General features: G+C 44.7%; 4 protein-coding genes across 8 annotated transcripts in view; 2 read left to right on the top strand and 2 right to left on the bottom strand.

Moving 5' to 3' along the window:
• TKFC (triokinase and FMN cyclase) overlaps positions 1 to 27,832 on the top strand; it is a 160,780-nt gene that overhangs the window by 38,674 nt on the left and 94,274 nt on the right. The window lies entirely within an intron of this gene.
• Positions 1,152 to 23,729, top strand: TMEM216 (transmembrane protein 216). 3 transcript variants are annotated; one of them, XR_014525001.1, is made up of 6 exons: positions 1,152 to 1,454; positions 2,521 to 2,622; positions 2,936 to 3,028; positions 4,013 to 4,214; positions 5,341 to 5,518; positions 21,646 to 23,729. XR_014525001.1 is itself a non-coding variant. In XM_083498788.1 (5 exons), exons 1-5 carry the CDS (start codon positions 1,442 to 1,444, stop codon positions 5,354 to 5,356), a joined length of 426 nt encoding a protein of 141 aa, XP_083354914.1. In that variant the 5' UTR covers positions 1,152 to 1,441; the 3' UTR covers positions 5,357 to 5,986. The 3 variants fall into 3 exon arrangements, 1 of the variants encoding a protein (XP_083354914.1); XR_014525002.1 differs by lacking the exon at positions 21,646 to 23,729 and adding an exon at positions 7,122 to 7,190 and having other exon boundaries at positions 1,346 to 1,454; XM_083498788.1 differs by lacking the exon at positions 21,646 to 23,729 and having other exon boundaries at positions 5,341 to 5,986.
• On the bottom strand, positions 6,341 to 14,100 carry LOC310704540 (fascin-like). 2 transcript variants are annotated; one of them, XM_083498169.1, is made up of 8 exons: positions 13,676 to 14,100; positions 12,685 to 12,934; positions 11,986 to 12,033; positions 10,855 to 11,136; positions 10,099 to 10,217; positions 8,304 to 8,457; positions 7,180 to 7,353; positions 6,341 to 6,591 (listed from the first exon to the last, which is right to left on the bottom strand). In XM_083498169.1, exons 1-8 carry the CDS (start codon positions 13,979 to 13,981, stop codon positions 6,392 to 6,394), a joined length of 1,533 nt encoding a protein of 510 aa, XP_083354295.1. In that variant the 5' UTR covers positions 13,982 to 14,100; the 3' UTR covers positions 6,341 to 6,391. The 2 variants fall into 2 exon arrangements, with proteins under 2 accessions (XP_083354295.1, XP_083354296.1); XM_083498170.1 differs by lacking the exon at positions 11,986 to 12,033 and having other exon boundaries at positions 13,676 to 14,098.
• The window catches only part of CPSF7 (cleavage and polyadenylation specific factor 7), a gene marked incomplete at its 5' end in the record, with an annotated part of 22,990 nt that continues 10,081 nt past the window's right edge, over positions 14,924 to 27,832 (bottom strand). For both annotated transcript variants that reach the window (XM_083498084.1, XM_083498085.1), the window contains 8 exons: positions 14,924 to 16,897; positions 19,231 to 19,404; positions 19,592 to 19,760; positions 19,849 to 19,967; positions 20,373 to 20,775; positions 24,865 to 25,010; positions 26,309 to 26,412; positions 27,333 to 27,551. In XM_083498084.1, coding sequence (XP_083354210.1) covers positions 19,236 to 19,404; positions 19,592 to 19,760; positions 19,849 to 19,967; positions 20,373 to 20,775; positions 24,865 to 25,010; positions 26,309 to 26,412; positions 27,333 to 27,551 — 1,329 coding nt within the window. In that variant the 3' untranslated portion in view covers positions 14,924 to 16,897; positions 19,231 to 19,235. The remainder of the gene's footprint in view (positions 16,898 to 19,230; positions 19,405 to 19,591; positions 19,761 to 19,848; positions 19,968 to 20,372; positions 20,776 to 24,864; positions 25,011 to 26,308; positions 26,413 to 27,332; positions 27,552 to 27,832) is intronic.

The following is a 27,832-nucleotide window of genomic DNA, read 5'->3' as shown; positions in this document are numbered from 1 at the left end:
AGAAATGGATGTTTTTCGTTATGCCTGGCATGTGTGTGGTTTAGGGTAAGATAATGAAATTCACAGAAAAAAATAAACTGGGAGGGGGAATAGAAGCTTTTAAAGAAGAACAATCTGAGTGAGAGACTGCTGGTGTCCTTCTACCGAGGCTCCATAGAGAGCATTCTTACATACTGTATTTGTGCTTGGTTCTCCAGTTGTACAGCTAGGGAGAGGAAGGTGCTCCAGAAGGTCATAACCACAGCCCAAAGGATTATTGGTCATCCTCTCCCATCTTTGGAAGAACTGTACGGTTCCCGTTGTCTTAGGAAAGCAAATAACATCCTGCAGGATTCATCTCACCCGGGACATGGTCTGTTTGCACTACTGCCTTCTGGCAGGAGATATAGAAGCATCAAGTCAAAGACAAATAGACTGAAAAACAGTTTCTATCCAAGAGCTGTGGCCTTTTTGAATGCTGTAACTTGATAGTGTGACCTGGGAGTTTGATGGGTGTGGTGTGGGTGTGGCTGGAATGTGGTTTGTTTGGTTGTTGTTGTTGTTTTGCTTTTGTTGTTTTAAGGGATGGCATCCAATTTCGTTGCACTTTGTGCAATGTTGCACTTGTGTAATGACAATAAAGAATCTATTCTATTCTATGAAATTCACAGAAAAAAATAAACTGGGAGGGGGAATAGAAGCTTGTTCCTAAAGTGCAATACCCAAGAAATTTTGTACTCCAAAATGTGGGGCAGGACTCCTAACAGTAGAATTAATTGTGGAACGTTGTGGGCCTTTGATGGAATAATAAAAAAGCTTTTGGGGGCAGGAGGGGATGCTGGGTAACTTGTTAAGTGGTGGATTTGGGAGTGGATTTTCGGATATATACGAGCTAGGTGCCGTTTGAGCCATGTGAACTGAGTAATCCGAGGTACTTTGTATGATGGGCGTGTGTGTATGTTGTCCCCACTTCCCGGGGAAAAAACTTGTAAAATCTAAAATAAAAATGTGCGTGTGAGGAAAGGGCGGAAGAAAAACGGGGCCGTTACATAACAAGCAAAGAAATAGGTGTCGCTGTTTGGCAGAAGGTGAGAGAACGGAGCCCCTGCGTTTATTTCCTGCCTCCACAACTCGCGCGGGTAGCATTCATGGAGACGAGGCGACGCCGTCCCCGCTCGGAATCTGGGCCTCCGCCCCAAAGAGACGCGGTTCGATATCCGGTATCGCATGGAGCTTTTTGCCTTTCTAACGGGTCTTCCGGCACAAAGAGGTCAGGGATAGAGCGGCTCCGCTCTGCGTCCATTCGGTCTAACGTGCTGGTTGCGAGCGAGGGAGCGAGCGCGCGCCTCGCCAACCCAGACCTTTCTGCCTCCGCGAACGCTGCGCGCCACTCTCCCGCTTCCGTTCAGTCAGCTTCGCCGGAAGTGGGTTTCCTGCGTAGCGGTTTCCATGGCGATGGAAGATGGCGCCTCGCAGTAAGTCGGGGTCCCGGCAGCGTTCTAGGGGCCCTGGGGGCTGCGAGGTCACGTCACCGCGACTGATCCCCGTGGAAGGCTCGGCTCTTCTTGATTCCCACCCCGCTCGCCCGGCCCGCCGCCCAGGACACCCCGAGCCCTGGAGCAGGGACGGGAACTGGGCTCCGGCTGCAGCCCGGCAGCGACGGCGGGGATCCCACGGCATCCCGCCAAGCGCTCCCCAGGCGGGAGGAATAGCCGGAGCGAAGGAGGAGGAGGCAGAGTGGCCCACGGGTCCCCAGAGCCTGATGCGGGGCCTCTTGGCTCAGCCTCGCGCTGAGCTCCCCCAGAAAAACCATCCTGCCAAAGGAGGGGGTGGTAGACTCGGGACCACGTCCTGCGAGAGGCTGCCCCTTAGCAACCCTCTCGTAGTGTAAAGTGCCCAAATACGGGGTTTTGGACCCATCCAAGGGGTTCTCAGATCGGTGGGCTGGGATTTTTATTCTCTACTGCTGGTTGGTTTCCCTTTGCCTGAGGTATGTTAGACCATTTGCTGAGGTTCCACGCTAAGCTGGTGAGGACGCAGCATCCCAGTTTTGAGCTCACAACGTCCAGTACACCCCCAAATGCAAGAAAGGCGAAATGAAGAGTAGCTGCACACAAGGCTTGTGTTCTGTGCCCTTGTCCAGCCCTGTACAAATATTGGCGTCCCCTAATGGCTGTTGTCATCTCGGGGCTTCCATTTTGACAATCTTCACCTCACACCGGTCTCTGTTGACTGAGTTTAGAACAGAACTGAGACTGTCTCATTGCTGCTTGGCTTCTTAGCAGCAGTTTCTGCTTGACTCACACCCTTTGCCCCGCTCCTTTCTGAGGGAAAACCCACCTTGGGATAGATTGGAACAAATGGCAGTCCTGGGAAAACCAGAATTGCCATTGGCTCTGATTCAGCTGGAAAGCAGGGGGACAAGAGGAAGTGTACATATACAGTCTCTCAAGAAAGTTTGTACTGCTCCTCTTTAAGAGGTGAGAGTGGAACACAAAATGTTTACCCCATAGATAATCATATTCTGGTTTCACCCCCTAGATCGCCAGCTCTCCTCCACCCCTCTGGAGATTCTCCTGTTCCTGAACGGCTGGTATTATGCAACATATTTTCTGTTGGAGATTTTCATATTTGTCTATAAAGGTGAGTCTTTGAAGGGATGATATGTTTGGGTTGCCTGCAGACTTTTTTAACGCATTTACCTTGTGGCTCTCGCCTGAAGAAAGTGAAAGAACAAAGTGGATAGTGTAATTATTTATTCCTCACCTAGCTGCTTGAGAGTTCTTAGCCTTTTTCAGAACCATCCATGTCCCAGCGTTTGTTGTCATTCTAGCTGCTACATTAGATGTTAACCAACATCAGACACTCTTCTTTTATTAAGGAATTCATTAAATGGGAAGAGGCATCTGGCTTTGCTGTTCTCTTAATGCACATGTCCATTTGTGTACCCGCTTAGGACTCCTGTTGCCCTACCCCTCTGCCAATTTGGCTTTGGACCTGATTATGCTTTTTCTCTATCTTGGGATTGAAGTGACCCGGATATTTTTTGGTGAGTATTCAATAAAAATGTTCCCACGAGTAGTGCACTCACCTGCCATTTTGTGAGCATCTTTGATGGCACTTGACCTGAAAAGATGACTCCTAGGGAAACCCAGCCAGATGGGCAGGATATGAATAAAATTTATTGTTGTTGCTGTTGTTAATGTGGTTCACTCATCGATAAATTCCGCTTCTCCAACTGCAAAGGTGTTTGAGAGTAGAGTAGTTGAGCAGAGTGTAAATTGCTGACAGTGACTTCACTCCATCATTCCAGGCCTTCCTAATTATTCTGCTGAACTGGAATAGGTGCCTCCAATGAAATGAGGCTGAAAAGGGGGCTCTGTGGTACATTCCCTAATTCGGGAGTAGGTAGGAGGCAAGACATCATTATGTGGGTGGAAATATGAGATCCCATTTATCCAGTCTGACTGTCCTTCCTGACCTGAGACTACCTTATGAACTACAGTACAAATGTTAAATGCAAAATCCCATTCCTTATTCTCTGTTAAATGATTCTTGATTCAGGTAGATAGCCGTGTTGGTCTGACGCAGTCGAAATAAAATAAATGTTTTTTTTAAAAAAAGTTATTTTTAAAAAAAATTTAAACTTTTTTTAAAAATTACAAAATTGTTCAGTCAACAGATTTACCATACCCATTGAGTCAATCACCCATCTTCTACTACCCTTCTGAGAAATACCCCACTCCACCTCCCATTATATATAAGGTTCTGGTGACTTCTGTTTCAGTGTATCTGAAGAAGTGTGCATGCACACGAAAGCTTATACCCAGAACAAACTTAGTTGGTCTCAAAGGTGCTACTGGACAATTTTTTGACTTATTTAGTTAAATGAGTTATTTAGTTATTTTTTGACTTATTTAGTTAAATGAGAACTGATCCCTGAAAAGTAGAGCTATTCATTTTGTGCCCTCAGATTCCTTTTATGCTGAACAGGTCTATGCATTTTCTTTTTAATATTTTCTGTGTATGGCAGGCTCAAAAGGCAACCTCTGTCAACGGAAAGTGCCACTTGCTATCAGTCTGGCTTTAACCTTTCCAGCAGCAGTGATGGCAGCCTATTATCTGCTGCTGCAGACTTATGCTCTGCGGCTGGAGGCCATCCTTAATGCTATCCTCCTCCTCTTCTATGCTGTGGAGCTGTTACTGGGTGTTCTCACTCTGGCTGCCTTCTCCAGGTACTTTACTTGCCTACCATTATGGTATTTTAGGGAAATATTTTTTTATGTGCATTGATTAGATTTTGTTTTTTAAGACACTGACTGTATTTGCATGTAATGTTGGGCTTAGTGCTATATGGAAAGGTCTAAGTGAAGTTTCAGGCTCGTGTGTGAGTCCCCATATCTTCTTCCTTTATGGCTGGGAGGACGTGGAAGGATTTACTTTCACTTTTAAATAATCCCTGTTTAGCATCATGTTGGAACCAAGGATCCTGGTTTAAAACAACAAAAGTCCTGTGACACATTAAAAAGTATCAAATTAGTTATGGCATAAGTTTTCATAGATTAGCTTAAGCTGTAATAAATGTGTTAGCTTAGCCTTTAATGTCCCCCAAAGACTGGACAATATTCAACCAAATATCCACACTAGTGCAAGGATTAGTATTAGTACAGTGGGACTTCTGTGCTCCATGCCATTCCCAGAGTAGATTTAAGGGGCATGCAGGTGGGGAATATGCTCAATTGCACAAGGAGAAATCTTTCTTCTTAGCGCTGTGTTGAATGCAAGCCTTTCTGTTATACTCTCTGGAAATTGGTATACTGTAACTCTGATCAGTTTAAGAAGCCAACTTTATAACCCATAGTGTGAAGTTGATTTATTATGGCACTTGCCAGAGTTTTAAACCAGGATTCCTGATTCAGACATAATGCTAAGCTAGGATTCTTTAAAAGTTTAATTAAATAGAGAACATAAAATCCTGCTGAAGTCCTCCTTGGCTGTTGTGGGAGAACATGCAAGTTTGACGTTCTTTTTCTGATTCATTCAGGCTCAATGATGTAATGCTAAATTGCACAGGTGGCTTATCATATATTTATGTTGGTTGGCTTATTTCTTCAAACAGGGGAATCAATGGAATACAACAGGGATAAAGTACCCATGGGCTCCCCAGATGTTGCTAGACAACTTCCATCATCACTGATTATTGGCTATGGTGGGAGTTGGATTCCAACATCTGGAGGCCTGCAGGTTCCCCATCCTTGGAATAGGTGTTCAGTCTGTTCCACTGTACTTTGGGTAAGAAGGCAGAGGTATTTGCTGTTGCTGTTGCTAAGATCCTCATGTTTCACTCTGTATTTTCTGCAGTTTGGACTCTTACTGAGAACCTTTGTGGGCTGCAATGTATGGAACTGTGTGCTCTTCAGATTGGAGAGAGGCTGCATGAACCCTCCATTTCTGTGGCTGGAACAAGATGAGGTGTGGGTCCAATTCCCCCAATAAGCTGAAAGAAGGTGGCTCAACTTCTCATTTCAAGCTCATTCAAGTAGAGCACCATTAGCAGGGTCTCCAGTGTCTGGAAACAGTTTTCATGAGATGATGGACCCACACACCCTAACTAAGCTTGCAATCCTCCTGGAGGGCGCCAGTTGATCCATTCCAACTTTGTACCTTTGGTAATTGACTCTTGCAAGTCAAAAGACTATGGGCCAGTGAATGCCACCTAATAATCAGACTTTGCCTGCAGCTGGTGTGTCCTTTGAATTCCCCAGCGTGGTACATTCTAACAACTCAAGACTCTAGCATGTGTGCAGTGACTCAGGAGGGCAGTCTTGCTCATCCTCCCTAATTGTTGTGTTACCTCCTGTGCCCTCTTCCTGAATGTGGGTAGGGATAAGGGCAGCAGGCCTTGTGCCCCTTCCCCCAAATCAGTGTTGTTATTGGTGTGTATTGATAATTTGTGATACTTGGTTTTCTACTGCATCCTTGGAATAAATATTTATTTTTAAACTACTGTAGCTATGTGGAGCTTAAGACAAACATTGGTACACTGGGAGAACAGCAGTGCTTCTAGAAGCATGGGGGACCCCTCTTGGGCTGAAGAGAGGTACACATCTTTAAGATAACTGAGGCTTTGCAAATCATCCTAACTGCAGGAAGGTGCTTCAGAAGGGACCTCATGGGCACAGAAGGTTTTTGCATAAGGAAATTCATATGAAAGGGTCCTGGCTTGGGTCTGCTGTAGGTAGCAGAGCTTTCATTTAGAGTTCAAGTATGCCCTGTGTGAGGGAGGATCTACGGAGGAAGGGTCATTTCCAAGAGGTATAACATATGGGCCAATTGGGCATCAGTTGAGACAAGCATGAAGTAAGCCCACACAGAAAAAGTTTATTGGTGGGAAGAGCAAGGTCAGATGCTCTCAGAAATGGAACAGTGTTGCTCCAGATGCGTCTGAAGCCCCTGCCCATAGTCGGCCTCCTTGCTCAGCCACAAAAAACTTGTTGTTGGGTGCTTTGATGATCAGGCAGCTGGAGGATGCAAGCTGGATGGTGAAATTGCTGGGACGGTCACTGTTTGCCAAGATTTGTCCATCGTTATCCAGAGCCCAGTACTTGCTGCCTGCAGGTCAAGTGGCAGAATTAGTGGAAGGAAGGGTGAGGGTCAGGGAAGGTAGAGGTGTGGCAAGACCAGCTCTTGGATCTCTCCGACTTTTACAAGGTAAAAGAATCACAGGTAATTAGGATGTGTTTGTCATGGCAATACTAGGTATGGTTTAGAAAGAAACCATGTATAAAGTGAAAACATGACCGACACCTAGAATAATAGAGTCGGAAGGGACCCAAGGGTCATCTAGTCCAACGCCCTGCAACACAGGAATCACAGCTAAATCAACCATGACAGATGGCCATCCAACCTGAACAGTAGTTTATCCTTAATTGGGCCTAGGAAACTATTGTCCAGGGGTCATGGAGCAAAACAAAGGGCAAAGGGGGGGAAATAGTGATGATGCGCTCTCTTGCATTGTTTTGGTTTGGGAAAGCAAGTTTTGGCTCCCTCTTATTGCTACGTATAAACCAGGCTTGTTTTTATAAAAATCCTTTGATGGCAGCTCCCATTTATGAGTAGGTCATGTTTCTCTCGCAACACAGATACTAGGAGACCCCAACCCCTTGGAATATACTTAGTCCCACCTGGAAACATACTAACCAACTTGGAAGTTGTAGTAGCCTTCCTCGGTGAGCGACAGGCTGCTGGCAACATAGCTGACACAGTTCCCTTCCAGCTTCCTCATGTCAGAACACAGACCCACATAGCCGGCATCACTGTGCAGGACAAGCAGTGGCCGGTTCACCAGCACCAGCAGGAAATCTTCACTCTTCCCTGAAGGTTCAAGGGAAACCTTTAGCATTGGCCTGGCTTTCAAAGAGAACTATTTTGCCACCCTTCCTTTTGCTCTCAAGAGGGAATCAGCTCCCCAGGGAAAGTCAACTTCAGTGCTAAAGATCAGGAGAAATCATCCCACACTGAGAAGCCAGGCTGAGTGTTGTAACAGGGGCCTAGAATTCACAATATCTCCCTCTAGTCTTTCTTACTTGATTCAAGGTGCTGCTTATGGCACAGAAAGCTTTTAATGGCTTGGACTTCAAATACTGTTATTCCCTTGGGTTTTATCCTGATTTCTACTGTCAGTAGCATTTGCCCCAAAGTTCATTCAAGTAACCACTATGGACAACAACTGCACAGCTGTTTCTGGTGGTGGTTCCCCCCAAACTGGAACTCATTCTCTGACTGCTTCCCAGATCATATTACAGAAGCAATGTCAACCTACTTGGTATGCAGTTCTGGGGGCCAGGATTATATGCACAGAGGGGCAGTGTTTTAGTGAGTCTTAGGGTGTTTTTTTCTCTTTCATCTAGGCCGTATTTGTAGCGATGTTAGCTACTCCAAAGCGTAAGGAAGGGAGTGTAAACAGAACTCATTCCATCTTGCAAGAGCAAGATTATGAAAGTTTTGGTTGCTGGTTTCCAACAAGAAACCCTTGAGGTGTCTAAAAAGCCATTTCACAGGATGGGCTTAAGGTTGGCTCCCCATGTTCCAATTTTATATCCAGCGACAGCTTGGTTTCTGTGCAAAGACATTCCCCACATTATTCCTCTAGAGAGCTATCTAGGGAGTTAGTGCAAGGCTGTCGCTTCCAGTCCTTTCCCCTAGAACTACCTAAAGCTAATTTGCAGCTGGCAGTGTGCAGTCTCTCTTCCTAACCTAGCTGTGTTCACCTGTCCACACTGATGCCCTGGTGCTTGTAAGAGAAGCTCTCTACCAACTTGTACCTGCAGCTTTGGGAATTGCCAGGAGCTGTCCATTGGGCCGCATGGACACTTGCTTGTCTGCTATGCGGAGACACACCTTTTGGTCTTGGTACTGGATGTCAAACCAGACATTCCTGTCCTGTTTGGTGTTGCTGTTAATACAGTCATTAGGACCCTGCAAAAGACAGGATGCATTCGTTGGAAAGTGCTTTTTGTGTTTTTGGGTTACTTTGACTGATAGAAACCTTCTGTAGCAGTCCCTTTATCAGCTACGTTCTGAGATCCATGTTGATATATTTTCAGTGGAAGGTATTTGGTGCTGCATCAAGACTGAGAATTCCATTGTGGTAGGTGACGCAACACAAGAGTACAGCAATGCATGAGCTTCTCAATACCAGGGAGGTTAGTCCAGCAGTAGTTACCTCCAAAAGGGGAAAGTTTCTAGCATCAGCAAGCTAGGGATGGTGGTGGACCTTGGCTTTATTCAAAGCCACTTTATTGTTGACTTCACACTTCAAGTTGCACTATGTGAACCATAGCCCAGACTGAAGCCAAACTATAAGATTTCTAAATGGTATGTTAGATGTGCAGTATAGGTTTTGAAGCACAACAAAAATCTGCAAAATTTCTGACTAGGGTTCATAGCAGATAGTGTATGTGCACACCATGAACAATGCAGCCAGAAGACCACCTTCAACTCTACTTATAAGTTTCATTTAGTTCAACAAGTTTTACTTCCAGGTAAGTGAATAGTAGACCTGAAAAAGATGTCTCCAGCGCTCCAGGCTTAAGCAGTTAGCTTTCTCTTAAGAGGTTGTTCAGGAAGATGTGCATTCCTACGGCACACTTACATATTTCATCTGTGGCAGGGATGAGAAACCTGAGGCCCTCAATATGTTGGAGTAATAACTGCCAGCCAATGATCAAGGACAATAGGAATTTGAGTACAACAACTCAAGAGCCACAGGTTCTCTATCCTCAGTGTACAAAAAACAATTTTTCACTTTTCCACAAGGAGGATTGTGTATAATGCCGTCTTGCTTTGTAGAATAGAGTAACTCCCCCCACCCGCACTAAAGTTGACAAAAATATTTTGGAAAAGGACTGAGACAGCCCTTACTAACATTAACAAACAAGTCCAGGACCAAGAGCTATCTTCTGCTATTTAACAAGCCTTTTATCAGTTCTCTGCTTGCTATATTATTATCCTCTTGATTTGCAGCCTGCCTTTCTGTATTAATACACACATGGCGCAGATATATCTTCATCTGGGGAGACTTGGTGAACACTTGAGGTGGCAAAGCCTCTACTACATCAAGTTTCAAGCTTACGTCGTTGTTTTTTTGAACCAGGCCACAATTTTTGTGAATGATCGCAGCCAAGCGTCAAGGATGCAGCTCACCCACCTCCTTGCTCACATTTAAAAGAATTCCAGATTAAGTTAGTGCACCACAATCTGGGCACAGATGTATACAGTGGAAGCTGATCCACTTGGGCAAAAGGGGCCCTGCCCCACCATCCTCACTCTGCCCTTTATCAGTCCCCCCATTCTCACTTACAACCAGTCGTGGGGTGGGGCTGCCTGTCAGCTTCCTCCCTCCTTAGTCTCAGTGTTGCCCATTGTAGAATATAGTCAGAAGGAGGTTGGGGACAAGACTGGAATGAGTGGCTGTGGCTGAAAAAAGCTTGGGGCTTTCTGCATGCAAAGCAGGTGCTCTACCACCTACGAGCTGCCGTCCTTCTCCGTAGTTAGGAAACATAGTTAGGTCCCACCTGATCGTTGCTGTTCCTCGTAATGCTTGGCAGGCACACTCACCAAGGACATATATGCGCCACTGTGGCTACGGAAGCAGACCTTCTTTGTGGTGTCATCAAACAGCACCTGGAAGATCTCGGTGTTGCCGACAGCCATAGCATTGGCGTAGAGATCAGCACCTGCAGGGGGCAGGGAAGAAACACCCTAGGTCAGCATTCCTACATATGCCATTGCCCACTCCTTGCAGGCTGAAATCAGGGCTTCATGGATCGAAAGAGGAAAACATTGTGCAGAGAATGGGGGCATTGTGTGTCAACATTTGGACCTTCCTATCTTCATCGTTGGAGGCAGGCTGGTTTAAATTCAAATCCTCTTTCAGATCTGGATTAATTGTGCAAAAGTTAAATGTGCCGTAAGTTGCTGGCTTGCTGTACTTCATTTCTTCCAAAGGAGTGCAGAGTGTGGATTCAAGTAACCTGTCTACTTCAATTGTATGTGTCCTTTTTCTGCTTCTTTCTTCTGCACCCTCTCTTCAGCCATCTTGCCTCTAAGGTCCCAGCATCTAAGCTTACCTGCCTTCTAAGAACTCCTCCCAGCCTTCACCCTGCCTCCCAAGTCAGTCTTATCTCAGTTTTACCCAGCCAAACTGACAACTGCCCCATTGCTTGCAGAATGTGGACTACCACTGTGCCTCATTTTCTGAGCAGGTGGAATGGTCACAAAAATTCCATCTCATCAGACCGGAACAGCCAATCAGCTGCAGAGGCTTCACAAAGTGCAATGCAATATAGATAGTGCTGTTTTCTCCTGACTTACCTGGCCTGCAGCAAATGAACTTGTTAGTAGAAGAAGAGCGCATAGAGACCTGGGCAGGGCTGGATTCCATGCTGAAGAGTTCCTCCCGTCCAGGTTTGTCCATCTTTACGGTTCTCATGCTACCCTCTCGCCCAGTCAAGTACTTTCCCTCCTCATCCCGCAGAGCGACCAAGCCGCCATGCACCTCCAGGGAGTACAAAGTTTGTGGGGTAACATCTGGTACCAGTGAGCCGTTGGAAGCTAACAGTTTGCCAGCCCCATTCCTCAATCCATACTTCTTTGCTGGAGACAAAGGCGAAAGAGATGAGAGGTTGACAGCAGCTTGATGTTCAGTCCTGGAAAACAATCTCCAAATCAATTGTCTTACAAAGCAGCATCAGGGCTGATGCTTGTTTCACTGCAGAATTGCCACACAGGCCCACCCTGCCTGCAGTTCCAAACACCAACCCTTTAGAGCACGCTAGTCCTGTTCACCCTTAACATTTCCCATTGTATTTCCCTTACCCAGAATCTCATATATCATTTGTACATGTGTGTAAACAGCCCCCTGTGCTTTGTTCTGATAGGCAAGTTGAGGTTCATTGGGCCTCAGCTTTGTACAGCATTGGTGGTGCTGATACTGCATTTGTTTCCTCGTAGATTACACCCTATTTTTCTTGCATAGTTACTTTGGGGGTTTACATGTTTGCTTGATAAAGCTAGAGGCCATGACGCCCTACCCAGGTATAGTGAGATGTGCCATGGCCACATGCAGGCTGAGATTGGGATTGGTCATGTTCCCATCTGCACTAATACGCACCTTTATCCACACTACATGTGTGTTTTAAAAACTGGTTGTATTAGATTCTTTAGCCTAGTGTGCAATTTCACTTAAAAGTGTGTGTGTGTGAGTGGGGAACCTCCAACATCAATACGGTCAGGAAAGAGGATTTGCACTTGGAAACTTCTCTGCACAGACAATTCCCTTTCTTGCCTTATTTGGAAAGTTTGCACTGGTGTCTAACTTACCAGAAAGTCTTGCATAGGGCAATTAGTAGTTCTAAGAATTACCCGGGCTAATTAATGATGTCAAGGAAATCAAAATTCCTGCCAGCCACAGTGACTTTTTGGGTAAACAGAATTTGAATTCACCTGGTATGTATGGGGAAAATTGCCTTCTCTCACCATTGGACTCCAGACCTATTGGAGGAGATGCAAATGACTCAAACTGAACTTTTTCACACATCAATAACAGAGGACTATCTTAGAAGGTGCTTGGGTGGCTTTTGGATAGAGATGTGTAAATAAGGCAGTGTCACTCAAACTTTTTGAATTAAGACCTTCCACTTAGAAGCACTTACTGCCTTCCCAGGCCACCCCACCCACCTGTAGCACTTAGAAATCCTCATGTACAGGTAAAATCACAAGCAGACAAACATCTGTAGAATAAAGTAGCAACTTTCTCACTGTGGGAGGAGAAAGCCTGTGACCAGTACAGACTTTCTCCATCTCTCAAATTTCTCAAGTCTTTCCAGGTGTTCAGACTTACCCCAGGTGTCTGCTCCATAGTTGGAGAGGATAACAGAAAACTTTAAACAATCCTTAGTTCAGAAGAAGCAACTTTCTTGTTAGTATGGTAGCTATAAGTCCTCATCTGCAACAGGAATTACTGTAAGTGTGTGTGTGTGTGTGTGTGTGTGTGTGTGTGTGTGTGTGTGTGTAACTCTACAGCAGAATGTTTTGCTTCTTTAACACGCTCCCCCAACAAAGGGGGGGAGATGTGTGTTACAGTATTAGAGAGAAAAATGCACATATCAATTGAAAACAAAATAGAAAAATGCCACCACCCACCTCTGAAATCATAGTAGATAGTGATGACTGATTCAGCCCCCCAGGGCATGTCACGGTCACAGCGCAGCACCCCAGTTTTATCATCACACCGCACATAACGCTTCCTGTTGGGGTTGTACATGGCAACATTGGGGTGCACAGCCAGGTGGAGGGTCCATTTTTCAGTTTCGGTGGCAGCCTGGGCAAAGCAAGTGACGTTCTCCTCTGCTCCACCCAGGTAGCGCTTGGACTGTTCATTTTGCAAGGACACCTGCAGGGAGGGAAGGCTGTCTGGTCAGCTACATTGCCCAAGACAAGAAAAGCAGGAATACTCTCAATGAGCAAAGAACATGGCAGAATAAAATTCAGGTATCATTACACCAATTATGTTACACCTTTGGGCTTATGGAGTTGCCATGATCACCTAAATTCCATTGTGCAACAGCTGTTTCCAGTTGTGGATGGGAAGTGGCTAGGGCACCTTGAAGGATACACCAGGCAACTCTTAGCACAGGGACTCAGATAAGCTATACAGACACATTCTCTCCCCTTCAGCCCATAGTGGCTATCATACTGTTTGGCCACGGGGCAAAGAGCTTCCCAAGGAGACCATTGGGGAGAGGGGAGAGTGTCCAGGGACATTTTGCACTCTTCCTGATGCACTTTACAGCACTGGAGTGCAGGAATCTGCTGCCTGGACTCACCCGTAAGAATCTAGAAAAGATCCTGCTTCTCACCACAGCAAACTAGTCTGCAAATCGAGCTCAATCCTGCCCTCATTTCTGCCTCTTAATTGTAAAAAACATTTGTAAGCAAAACAAGAGGCCCACATTTGGGCAATAGCGGAATAGTTTTGAGGCCCTATTGAGGCAACTTTAAGCATTGTTTTCCTACCTTCTGCCCTCCGTCTCACCCACCCACCCAACCCTTTGTCCAGAATTCCAGCCCGATAATATTGAACATAAGCTACACTTGAGAGATAGGATGCTTGTGCCTGGGTGAGAGACAGCACCTTGCCATCTGGATATTGATGCAAGAGAAAGAAGGTCTGAGGCCCTGGTTTGTCCTGGTCACAGGTGACTTTTCCATTTGCGTCAGCCGCCAAGTAGCGTTTCAGTGCACTGATCAGGTGAAGCTTTTGGCCAGCCCCTTCTCCTGGGCCAGCTGCCCCAGCTCCCTGTGGGCTCACAAACTGCAGTACCCACAACTGGCGAGGCTTCAGTTGCTTGCCTGTGGCTGCCACCTGGAAACGGAAAGGTTCAGCAGTCAGGTACCGGTTGGCCGCATTAACAAGGCCAAATTCTAGTGAGTATGTCATGGTGAGAATGACAAGAGACTTGAATGGTACCCATTCATCAGACCAGTTATCTGGGCTCACTTGAGATTAATCCTGGTCCCTTAGATCACAATCATCACCTAGCAACCAGGTAAACCCACCCACTCAGCATTAAGCCCCTCCCACAGACTGTTCACCACTCAAGCTGCATTCTGAAAGTACTACCACCTCATCCGCCAGTCACAGGCAAATGCCCTTTTATGACAAACCTTCAGGAAGGTGAAACACAAGCCATCTGTGCAAGCCTATGATCCCCAGAAACATTTCACTGAATACCACTAGCAATCAGGACAATATTCTTGTAACTGAACCTTTTCCTGCCTGCCACAGAAAGCCCTTATATGCTATTATATTTCCTTGCATCCTTGCCTGTAATATTCAATTTCACGTGAAAGGCACAATCCCCTTTCAAAGTGTTTGAGTTTCATCTGTTTCCATCATGGCTTCATTTCCCCATCTCTGTTCAGCATAATGCTTATGCCTTTTTATGAAACCTGTGATTTCTGTTCATGTTTTCCAGAGCAAGTATTTTTTAAAGGAGCTACTTAAAATGATGCTGAGCATCGAATCTTCATTCAGTGTACTGATTTCACACTGGCAGAAATTCTCAAGGGTCTCAAATCTTTCCTTGGCTTGCTACCAGACACTCCCCTTTAAATGGAGATGACTGATAGAAGCTTTAAAAAAATCATGTTAATATGTGTACATAGTGGGTTTGGAACTAGTTTAGCAATACATAAAACCATGGCTGAACAAGGGCTACTACCCAGCCAAAATATGGCACCTGTCTTATCTATCCATCCTCTTTTCCATATCAAGGTCTCCCCCCTGCCCCCCGCTCATATTCAGTGGAGATTCTAGAAAACAGCTCACCCAGCATTCAAAATAGTTACAAAATGAAAAGAAGCCATACAATGCAGTATAAAAGATTGACAATATCATCAAGTTTATTACACAATTTCCAACCTATCAGAAAAAGACAAACAAATCAAATCACGAAGAACAGGGGTGGGTGAGTTGAGAGGAACCAAGGCTATGTTTCTGTTGTTTCATTTCTTTCTTTTCTTACTTCCATTATTTCAAAACAAACTAAAAATGTCCATTATGTAAAAAGCAACTTTTCCAATAATCAATTTTTAATATATTTTACAGTTTAAGTTGTCACTCCATTGCTTACACAACTTTCCCCATTTTATTTTTTAAAAAACCACATTTAGAGCTGAGCACCTCTGTGATCAACAGTACAAAAGGAGGTGCCACATCACACAAGAACATCCTTTGCCAGACACCACCCTCTCCGCCTTAGGCCACAACATTGTTCTGTGAGACAAAACAGGGTCCTTCTACAAGGGAGGCTTCACCATGCAGCTGAACAATCACATTAAGTGTTCGTGAGCACAACAGATGCTTGGCCTCACTACTGAGATCCAGTTGCTGGAGACTGCATATTCCAGGGTGTAACGTGTTACCTTGATTTTAAGTAACTGGGTGCTCAGGCTAGGATGGAGCAATGAAAGCTGAAAATGAACACCCGTAGGGTTGCAACTCAAAGATGAGAGCTTAATCAAGAACTCTGCAGGTGCTTTTGTCCCATAATGCTCCAAACACGCAGGTTTTTGCTGCAACTGGTCTCAAAGGGCTGCCTGGTGACTAGAGTGGCTCCAGAAACCCTACTTACGATTACATAACACAGCTAAATATGGTGGTGTGAAGAGACGCCTCCCACTGTCTCTAATCGTCTCCCTAGACTGGCATGCCAGAGATCAGTGAGGTATGGTGCTATCTGAAGCAAACTCATGAGTGAACCACTCCAAAAAGGAATTCCTTTTAAAAGGAGGCAGGGGCCAAGGAAAGCTCTGGACCTTAAATCAACACGTTCAACAAGTACATCACATAGAATTTTAAAAATGCTTAGGGTGTGCTGCATTCGGTAACTTCCAGGTAGCCCCAGCTTGACTTTGCCCCTTTCCATTCTATGGTCTCCGTTCACAACACTTCCTCTACAACAAGGAAGGCGGCAATCTGGGAGGGGCTGGCCCCAGAAACAAAGGTTTACATCAGAAGTTACAACTGGAGCAGCTATTGCATGAAACAAAGCGAGGAAAAATGGTTAGCAAATCAGTGGAAAGTGGACCTGCAGTAGCCAGATCTATTTTTTAAGGGAGATTCAACGTTGCGAGCCGGTTGACCAACGCAGGCCCCTCTAGAAGAAGCCAGGTAGAAAGGAGGTGACATTTTCCCGCAACTAAAGGAGGGAGAAGAGGGGTGACCCGAAGAAGCAGCCAGCCTGCCTTCCATCCTAGCAGGGAAATACTGTTTTCTAAGCTGTGTACAACGGTGCTGGAGGGCGAGACTGAAGCTGCTTGGGAAAAAGGATCAGATTTAAGGAGGAATGGATGCCTCGATGCCTAAGAAAACAATGCAATGTGGACCGTGGACACGAGTTCCGGGGAGAATAGGGTCAGACATCTCATATCGTGCTGAAGCACCAGTTTTTCTTGCAGGAGACGAGCTGGATGGGCTCCTTCCCCAGTGCTCCTAAAAAAGCCACGGAAAGGAAAGAGGCGAGAGACCTCTGTGGAAAGCACCATTCTCTTTGGGTCCAAGAATCCATGGATTGAAGTGGCCCCCTGGTCACGGTGGCTCAGACAACCAACCCCTCCCACCCTCCAAGTCATTCAGTGCTTCTCCATCAAGCAGCAGCGACAGCACACAGGCAGAGCTCAGGTCCCAATACCATGGTGTGCCAGATGGAGTTCTGCAGGCAAAGTCCCTTCCAAGGGGTCCGGAAAGAGCAGAGGGCAGTGGGAAGGAGGGGATGGAGAAGCCTCCATATTTTAGTCTTGATTAAGGAGAGGAGATCAGAGTCCATAAAAACACTGAATGCTTCCCACGCTCCTAGAAAGAGACAAAACAAAATTGGCAACGCCAGTAAGTTCTATAGCACTTTCAAAGAGGTTTGTTGAGAATTTTGTTCATTAACCCTGGACTGTAACTCCATGGGGAAGTCACAGTTATTTCCACATGCAATAGGGAACCAAAGCTACAGGGTTGTCTTAGCTCATGGTTGAACTGGACTAGACTCAGCACTTTACCCACTGAATCAAACTTACTCTCAAGTCAGACTCATCGCCACCTTAGGTGCTAGTCACATTCATAAAGCAAAGAGGGTGGTGAGATTGCAAGGCTATGTTTTACTTATTTTTGTAGTTTCTACTCCACTTTTTATTCCAGGGCACCCAAGGCAGATTGCCATTGGAAAAAAATGGCTAATTTTCAAGTTAGAGAAGTTATTCTATCAATACTAGTCTGTGATGCTCCTCTTGAAATAAAAGATCTGAACTCTTTTTTTTTGCAATTTCTCTCCCTTATGCTAGGTCTGAGAATTCAAAGTAATATAAGTCAGCTGGATTTGTTGTTGGGTTTATTGGTTTGCTTTACAAAGAGGCAAACAAGACCAGCAAACATGAACACAGAGATGGTAAAAACTCTTCAAAGAGATAGTTACGTCTGTGAATCATAGCTGGGCTCATCAGGGATTCCATAAATCAAACACACTAATGATGACTGAATCTGAATTTAATGCTTGCAGAGGTACAGCCTCAGACACAATCAATACAGTCAGGAAGGGCAAAAGTAGCTTTCTGCACAAACTTAAAAACAAAACTGCCCAAGCACTCGCACTTTCCCATGGCATGGATGGGAGCAATAAGCCATGGAGATTGGCTTGTCATTAACATGCACATTGGAATCACAGCTTGTTTCTCTTGAACAATGGTTGGTAAGTCAAGAACAAACTTTGGATTGCGGATTGTGTCTTGATCAGATTATTGCTGTCATTCATGGCAGGGCAGCAGCAAACTGGCAGCTACTGAGCAGTTTGCATTAGCATGCTACTAGTTCACAGTAACCAGGACTTATTGCAATATATAGACTGGGCCCTTGACACATTTACCAGGGCATCTGATTCTAACCTACAGAAATACCGTAGTTTTGCTCCATAAGACGCACCTAGTTTTTAGAGGAAAACAAGAAAAAAAATATTCTGAATGAAACAGTGGATGTATGATTTTTGTGGTTCATGCTGTGGCCACAGACGTGTGATTTGACGGCGAGTTTGGGGTGACCCAAAGCAAAAATCCTGAGGATCCATGTGGACCTGTGCTTTGTAACCACATTTTTGCGCCATTGCGGCCCCACACAACAGTGGGTGCGGGATTTTTTGTGTGTGCAGGCTGTAGCCATGGACATGCTATGCGATCTGATGTGATTTCGGGTGACCCAATGCAAAAATCCTGAGGATCCATGGGCTTTTACCCCCCTCCTCCCAGGCAGCCTCCTTTATCACTAGCGTCCCTTATCTCCCTCCCGATTGCTTGCCAATCAGCTGCTTCCTTTCAACACTCCCTTCCCTCTTGTTTGCCTTAGTGTCTTTTCCTTAGCTGGAGCAGTTTTTTGCTTATCCTTTTCTTCTAATTTCTCTCCTCAGTGCTTTAGTCTTCCTGTCTCCTCTCCTTCCAAGTTCGCTGTCTTTACCTCCCCCCTCCCAGACAGCCTCCTTTATTGCTAGTGTCCCTCATCTCCCCTCCTGATCGCTTGCTGATCAGCGGCTTTGTTTCAACACCCACTTCCCTCTTAAAAAAAAAAAAAAAGCATGATCTGCTTTTCGCCCCTGGGCAATTCGGCTCCAGGGACCACAGACATCTTCCCTTACTTTTTAGGAAGAAAAAAGTGCATCTTATGGAGCGAAAAATACGGCAATCCACTGGTCACAGTAAAAGGAATAAGGAAAAGTACCCTAACAAAATTGCATAGTTAGCCTGTGACACACAGTTATTCAGAGCCCAGCTGAATATACTAAAAATCTACTAAGTTAGAAAATAAACAGCTCAAGCATGTACTCAAAGTGCAAGCCAATCAGGGAGCAGACAACTCCCTTATTTTTGAAAAATCTTACCTAGCAGAACATACTGCATGGAGAACACAATACAATATGTATTTGCCCTGGTAGCTTAAGATCCATGCATGACCAGTCCACTCACTGGAGAGAAGTGTGAGATTATGCCATGGAAAGTCTTCCAGAGCATAAGGGAAATCAACCTTACCTAGCCAGCATCTACAAGAGGGATGATACTCAACTTGAAGAGAAGGCACTTTTTTTGGAAAGGAAAATACACTGGGTGGGTCTGGAGGGGATGGGAAAGGTAAAGCAACCTGGAAACATTTCTCACTTCTCTCAGTGATGTCGGTCTCTTTCTCTGTCCCTGTCTCTATGTCGCTCATGCTCCCGGCTTCTTTCCTGGAAATAGTCCTCATGCCGATCTTCATTATGGACGATGTCTCGGTGCCTCCTACTGCTCTCACGAGACCGACTGGGTGATCTATCCCGAGACCGGTGCCGTTTTCTGGAAAACAATGAGGTATCTAGTTACTGGCAAGCTGTAACAAGACCCTTTCCCCTACCAAAAACACTTATTCCTACCTGGCTGTACAAAGCCCAGGAAGGGGACCAGAGCACAACTGAGACTCGCCCATCAGCAACATGAGCGAAAGTAGCTGGATGACTTGGCAATAACTGTGCCTGAAGCTCACCTGGAAGAGCTGCTGCTGGTGCCCATGCTGTAAGACTTGGCTTCAATGCCATGAAGACAATCCTTGAGTGAAGAGATAAGGACTCTACACCGCTCATCATTTGCGACACGTGACTGTTTAATCACAGCGATGGCTGTGAGCAGGGTCTCAATGGCATCGCTGTAGTCCCCTGCAATATAACAGAGCAAAGGCGGCATGGTAAGAATGAGGCCAGGAGTGAGAAATGGCAAGAGGTAGCAAAAGCCAGCTCTGGTTACCTGCACTGGCACCAGACACGGCTTTGGAAATGGCACTGCTGGAAATTGCTCGATTCCTGTTCATGATATCCTCAAATTCAGCTTCACTGACAGGAGGCGGCAATGGGCCCAGTTCCCTGCTGTAGTACACAAACACACACCCATCACACACAGAGGGTAAACAGCTTCAAGCAGAACTATGACACAGTTCCTTATTCATAGACACGGCAATTCAAGGCCTTTCAAAACAGCAATATTTGGTTGACCAGGTACTGCCCCCCTCCCCAAAGCAGGCATTAAGTAGCATCCTTTAAGAACCAAGTTGTCAGCTGTCATGCCCTAGAGCTATGCAAGGCATTTTCTACCACCGAGAAGGTGGTTTCATGTCTAGTCGATCCATCACTCTTTGCATAAAAACAAAATAACTAAGCCCCTGGAGAATTAGGTCTGCAGCCTTGCTAAACAAGAGGCTTAGCTACTGTTCTTTGCACTGCTTAGTTTAGATTTTTTTCTTCTCAGATTCCTGGGAATGGGCTTGCTCTCACCTGCTGTGGTTGTACGCTGCAGAGGTCTTGTTATAGGTGTCTGGCGGGGGCCCCATTGCTGCATTGGGTGGGGGGAAGAAGGCTGGGTTGAGGTGCAGCGCAGGTGGCACGGCCCCAGGAGGTGGCACAGTGAGGTGTGGAGGAAGTCGAGGGGGAGGGGGCATGAGGTGCTGGTAGTGGATTCCTGGAGGGGGAGGGGGAACCCCAAAGCTTGAGGAAAGAGGAGGGGGTGGTATGGGTGGAGGTGGCAGCCCCATGAGAGGAAGCGCAGAAGGAGGGCGGTTGAAGAAAGGCAACACAGGAGGCTTCTCAATGCGTGGCGGCGGCACAGCATTCTCTGTCGGAGTGGCTCGGCCATCTACTGAGTCAGAGGAATCCCTTGAGTGAGCCCTCGGAGGCACCCCTGTCAGACATCACAGAAGAGGAAAAGCGCTCAACACTGTAGTAGTTGGGTAGGTCAGTTTTCTGATAAAATAACCCTCTCCCCGCTTTTCAGTAAGTACACCCATGTCAACCATCATGCCTCTGAATTGCAATAACACCTTGCCCAAATATCAGAACTCTTATCTCATACATGTGAGAAAAGGTGGGTTTCATTGGTATGTGCACACAGATTTTTGGGTTGATTTGGGCAAATGGTGAGGTATCTAGAGAGATACCTTCCTGCTCTGGAACTGGGCATTCCCAGTCTTGGCCAAGAGATCTGTAAGAGCTCTCTTAAGTGTTGTGTGCTGAGTTGACAGAGATAGTTGTAACATGCACTGATTATGAGTCAGATGGACAGGCAGCATAACATGCTAAATCAATGCTTAACTTTAATTGCAATTTACAATAGCAGTGTGTCCAAACTGAACTGAGAACATTTCATTTACGGTCTTAGAATGTCTTGAGTGTATTTTACACTGTTCACTTTCAGTGAAATAAATTTTGCCTGAGCATTCAAGTAATACTTATCATTCATATAGTGCTTATAGTGTGTTCAAAATGCTTTATGTATTACCACAGTAAACTTGCTAATAATCCTACTTGACAGGTCTTTATCGCAAAGATTGTAGATAGGTGTTTAGGCTGAAAAAGTGTGGCTTACCTAATATTACCTAGTGACTGAGCTTATAGCCAAGGTGAAATCTGAACTGGTGTCTATGTTGTTTACATCTCAGCCATAGTCAGTATGTTATATTATATATATAGATATATTAAAATCATTTTTAATGTAACTGATTATAACATCACATACTATCAGAGACAAATGTATTGAACTTTCTCATTTAAGGAAAAGCAAAATCAGGAAGTTTCAAGAGAAAAGAACGAAAATGTGACAGACAGCATAAAAAATATTCAAACCATGCTGAATATAAGGGGAATATTTGACTAACCCACTCTTCGGTACAGTGACAACTAAAATAGACAGTGTTGTATCCAATGCTGCATGAGCAGAGTTCAATGTGTTAATGGAAGCCCACTGTGCAAACGTAACACCACAAATGGGTTATCATTTGATGACTATGAACTTGGAATGTTGACTTAATCCAAGTCAGAACATTTACACTTCTGATTCTGTGATCGACACATCTTGTTCAGTATAGTCTACACTGACTGGCAGTAGCTCTCTGGGACTTCAGAGAAGACTCTTTCCAATCCTACATGGCGATGCCAGGGATTAAATATGGAAACTTCTGCAGACAAAGCAATTGTTCTACCCTCTGAAAACTACAGGCAACAGTCACAAAACTGTACATGAATGGCCTTCTCACTGATCTAATTCTCTTAATAATGTGTCTGAAATTCTAGCTAACACTATACAAGCACTGGATTATGCAAGAATGGTCTTCAGTAAAATCACTAATTGGCTATAGTGTTATCCCTACTCCTTTCCTATTATAAGTATTCTAATGAGTGGAAACATGAACATTCTAACACTACACAATTATACAGAATCCTCAAGACCCATAATTTTGGGAGATATGCTTAACTCCCACTCCTCCCCCTGTCCCCTGAAATAATGACCTCAGGAACCTACTGCTTAGTGAATACACTCAGCAGAACATTTGGTTATTTTAGTAGAATTTGTCAATAAAGTGAAATATTAAAACCTAATATGCCAATATCAACTACCTTGCAATATATGAGGATACGTTGCTTTATATAAAGGCAAATATCAACAGGCTTATATACATATTGCTGCTTTTAAGTCACTGAACTACTTCCTGAACACCTACTGCAAACTGAGGGTTTTCCACTACATCCAGAAAATAATCAACATTTCCATTCTCATAGAATACAAAATGTAGATGCAGAGAAGTCTCTGAACCTTAATCTGTAATACAAACTGCCTCTCCTACATAAATAAGCAACTGAAATAAGCAACTATCTGTGGAATGGAAGAAAACTTATGGTCCTTCTGAGAGCAATATAGTTTTAGATACATCAGCAGATCCTGACTAATGAATTAAACTGGATTCAGTTGTCATGAATACTTCTGGCTACAATTAAGAAATCAACATTCTTAATAAATGCAACGTTAGAAAAACAAGGGGACAATACCCAAGTACCGGAAGGCAATTAATACTATCCACCATTGCTCCACCAGGCCAGTTGCTTGGCCTCAAAGTCAGAAAGCTTCCTAAATCTGGAAACGTGACTCCTTTATTCTTCCCAATGAAGAGCTATTGACCCCAGAGAAATAATCAAGCCATGCTGACCAAAGTACTGTACTTAGAGTCAACTTTATTTGACACAAACCAAGATGGCAATAATATGGAAGGGCATTACAGGAAGTATTTACAAAGATTTACAATGTCTGCGTAAAGCAAAAATATATTATTTCAAAAACTCCAGGTTAAAAAAAGCTGTGTCATCTTAATTTAGAATTTCAATGTACAATAAGCTCAACTATAGTATGTTATGAGATTTGATACATTATTTTTTTTAATTAAGACCTTTATTCAAGATAGAGAATCTAAAACATAATTGAAAGAAATCAATAATCAAAAGAACTAAAAAAAATAATGGAGAGAATGTTGAGAAGATGGATTTTGAAACATATTGCGATCTTGTCCCAATGTGGCAAAATTAATTAATTGCAAATATAACTGAGAAACATTTCAAAAGAAAAAAACCATGATCATACAATTGCAATGACAGACAATAATTAGGGACACAGAAATCTGTTATACCATCACCACGTGAGACTTGGTGACAGCAAGTCTGGGATAATCTAATAACATTCATATTTCAAACGCAGCACGTGTCTGAATTACATTAAAAATTCACTTCATGGTCACCGAACGGAAGCCACTTTTAGGTTTCCTTTGTGATAAATAGGAGAGTGCAATAAAGAGAACTTCAAACGTTTAACTTGTGCATGTGTTTTTCTTTATCGTACTGGCTTGTCTGCTTTACAGTTCGCCACTTTGGGGGCTAGAGAGAGGCAGAGTGTAAATAAAATTACTAGAAACAACAAATTTGTATTTCTCAGGCCCTTTGGGCGAGGAATCACAAAGTGGCGGAAGTCATTAACGAAGGCCTTGTCAAAAATGGTGACGTGCCATGGTTACTGTCAGGCGTTGCCATTCACCAGCGCGACCTCCTAGTGAAGATAAGATAAGGCCCTTTAAGCAGTTTTTCACAGGGAAAAGCTTGATGAGGGCTAAAAGCAGCTCTGCTTCATCTTATGATTCAGCAACACTGACTGACCTTCCTACCACAGAGAAATGGACCACAGCACCATGACACCCCGTGGAGATAAGGGACATAGGACCAACATGACTTTCTGCACTGAAATTCAGTCAATTTCTAGGGCAGAACATGGAGGCCATTAAAATGCAGCTGTGCTAAAGCTGACAAGGCTGCAACTCTATATTCAGTTGAGACTATGACAGGATCATACAAAACGGTGGATCCTAACTGTCCAGATTAATTCTGCAAACAACAGAGGAAACTGTCCTCTTCTCCATTTACTAAGTCAGATAGTCCATTCAACAGCATACCTTTCACAGAAATTGACAAACAGGGCCATCTATTATGGTCCTCCTTTGCCACCCTGGGCTCCTTTGGGAGAAAGGGTGGGATATGTGTTTTATAAATAATAGTAAATGAGTTATATGACCAAGAGGTAAGGCCCCAGCTGGAGCATTGCATCCAATACAGGGCACCTGACCTCTTCAGGGCTGCACAAATTCTGGAGAAGGTTCAGAGAGGAGCTGGGGGTGGTCCTAGCTATAGCAGCTTCAATAGCTTAAGCCCATTCAGTCTGAAGCGTGCCTCAAATCATGCAACATAGAAGGGGATAATGAAATCTACTTGGGCGTCACTCAGCAGCAACAGAAAAAGAAAATATACATGGACACTCCCTGGATATTCACACACATCCAACTGTAACTTAAATTGTTTCTGGCTTAAAGCTCTGCTCAGGTTTCTCTATGACCTAACCAATGCCCTGTATTTCTGCCTTGTTCCCTACTTAGCAAACGCAACCCCCATCTAAACTTACTTTTTCGAGCCTGAGCCTCAAACTGTGCAAGGTTCTGCCGGGTAGCCAACTTCACTTCCACTTTATCTCCATTGAGAATCTTCCCTGGTAGCAGCTCCAGAAGTTTGTGGACGGAGTTCTCAGAGGCAACCACCACTTCTGCGTACCTGGTCACAGAGGAAAAAGAACTGAAGACTGTCAGCAACTTCTAGTAAGGAAAACCATCTAATCCAAGACAAGAAATCTTCCCCCACCCAAGGTCTACAAAATGTCACTGCTATGTAGCATTGGTGGGTGGGATGGGAGGAAAAATTAGACAGGGCCACACCACTCCCACTCTCACCCCCCCATCCTCATCTGCTCACACATATGAGCTCACATCATTACATTTATCTCTCTCACATACACACAGATGCATTGAGGGAAAACCCCCCATTTGTTCCTATGTGAGTGCCCCCCTCCTGGCAAATTGCAGATGTGGGGGCCCAATCCATGTCAGGAACAAGAGGTAAGGGGTTTCATCCCTTTATCTCCCACTGCAGTACTTATCCAGATGAAGTTCCTGTGCCTCCAATCCGCTGCACTTCTGTGATAGCTTGGGAGACAGAGAGCTCATTCCACCAGGGTTTGAAATTAGCGGGCACCAGTCACATTTTGCAATTGGCCTTTTGCAACTTGATGGAGATGTCCAGGCGCCACTTTTGGTGCCTAACATCTCCATCTGTCTTTGTTTTTTGCTGCTGCCCCACTGCTAGGTGAACCAGGTGTTTGGCAGGGTAGAGAGGTAGCAAAAGACTTGTCTTTTGCTGCCACACTACACTGCATACCTCCTGAGTCACCCAGCAGCAATTTTAATTTTTATTGCTGTGGGGCTGCCTGGTCTGGTGAGGGGGGGGGAGCAATAAAAATGGCCCACTACACATTTTGGTTTGGCACCCACATGGCTCCTAGTATTCCTATCCCAGTTTCTAACACTGCCCTCCACAGCCAGCCCAGGAGCCAAGGACAAGAGGCTGTGGAGGCTGGATGGGAATCCTCTGACGGCCAGATGTGGCCCACAGGCCCAAGGTTCTCCCATTCCTGATTTGATTGATTTCTCAGGCCAACCCCGCTCTCCACAAGCACAGTGTCATTAACAGTGCAGAATTTTCAGCTCCATGCCCGCCAAACATAAAGCTGCCATTAAGAGTAGCAGCAAATAGCACATTGACAAGGGATCGCTCTGCAGAATTGGACAGAGCCCACCACCTTCATGAATCACATATAACAAGTAGTCATTTAGTTTGAAGGCAGTGGCATCCAAACCGGACAGTAACAGGGACTTCTAAGGCCACCTTAAAAAAATAGCAAGAAAACCAGACTTATGTGCACACCATTATCAACCACACTGGTCCCTAGATCATTCCTCCCACAATTACAGCCCCTCATGATGGGTCCTTTTATGAAGCAGTCTTGGAGTGCTCACCCTTTGGATTGGCCATTGGCTCTGTTCTCAGCAAACTTGAGTTCCACCACATCATAAACACCCACAGAACGGATTATTCGGGTCAGCTGCTGGTCAGTTGTCCACTATGTATGAAGAAGCAGAAAATTACATTATAACCTGAAACCTTTTAGAGAACCCACATCATCTTATATTAGTAAGAGAACTCGTCCTTCTCAAGTTCCTATACTGTTCCTGGTATAGTCTAATGAAGGAACATTTGATTAAACCCCTCCCACTACAGTCACTTTTGGAGCTGCAGATGTGTGAGCACATACATGTGTGAACATGTATCTTCCTAGAAGATGAAAGTTCTAGACAGACCTAAGCAATTGAAGGAGCAGCAGCAGCAATCCCTTTCCCAACACATACCACAGGTATTCAAGAGAACTGCGTGCACTTAGGGCAGTGATAAGTCTACACACCCTAAATCATGACACAGCAGGCCCAATATGACTTACTCAGGTCCTAAGAGATTAATTCTGTATGCCAGCTACAGAAAATTTTGTGAAAATGTCTGTATCATGGCAGTTTAAGGGTCCCAATTCTACTATTATCATATTTTCTGATGTATCTTAAATGTGTTAAATCCTCTTCTCTTAAAAGTTACCCTGCTAATGCAAGAGCATCATATTCTCCAACTCTCAGGTGTGCTGCTTTTTAGCATAGTATGGAATACTTGCTGGAGAAAATTCATCCACAGTTGCTGCAGCTTATTTATTTGAAGCTGTTGTTGAGTCTTTGTGAGAAAAGCAGGATAAAAATGTCCTAAATAAATCAATGTGTCATAACTAACAATGCTTCTAGTTATTTATCCAATGTGTTGTGAGGACTGAAGTTGGCAAGCAGCATAAAACCTACCCACCCACATGGGGCACTACACTCTATTAACATTAAAGAACAGTGCACCTGTAGTAAGATTAAAGTGCAGATGCAGCCTTTCCACACAAATGTTTTATTTTTGTTAGGCCCTTTACTTTCTGCTCCGATTATGGAACACACTCACCCAAGAGAAGCTGCCTACATAAACAGCAGCCCTCTTATTACGCAGCCCACTGTAGGTATACAGGATAGCAGGTGATTTGCTGTTTGGCTTAGGAGACTGCTCTTGCCGGTTTTCGGGTGGTGGCTCGGAGCTGCTAGGGCAACTTTCAGAAGGTTGTGAGCTGGCAGCTAGCACGTCGTCATATAGATCCATCTGGTCAGCATTACTAAACTCAGAGTCCTAGAAGACACAAGATATCACTGAGCACACGCAGAGGCAAAGCAGGGCCAATCCTCCACATTCGTTCTTTTCGTCACAGAATAGTAGCACACCTATATCAAATAATAAATTCTAGAATTTAAGTAATAACGTAAAACCTGCTTCTCAAAAAGAAGCACGCTCTTTTTGCTAGTTGCAAGGAAGAGCAAAGAGGACTAGCTATTTCATGTAGCCCCAAGCACCCCATCGTTTTCTCTGAGATGAGGAGAATGCATGTTTCACTGCCATCTATTACTGCACAA

The sequence above is a fragment of the Podarcis liolepis genome (genome assembly GCF_965112155.1).
Source record: "Podarcis liolepis genome assembly, chromosome: 1".
Lineage (NCBI taxonomy): Eukaryota > Metazoa > Chordata > Lepidosauria > Squamata > Lacertidae > Podarcis > Podarcis liolepis.
The sequence above is the reverse complement of the archived record's forward strand: the minus strand, read 5'-3'. Positions and strand labels throughout refer to the sequence as shown.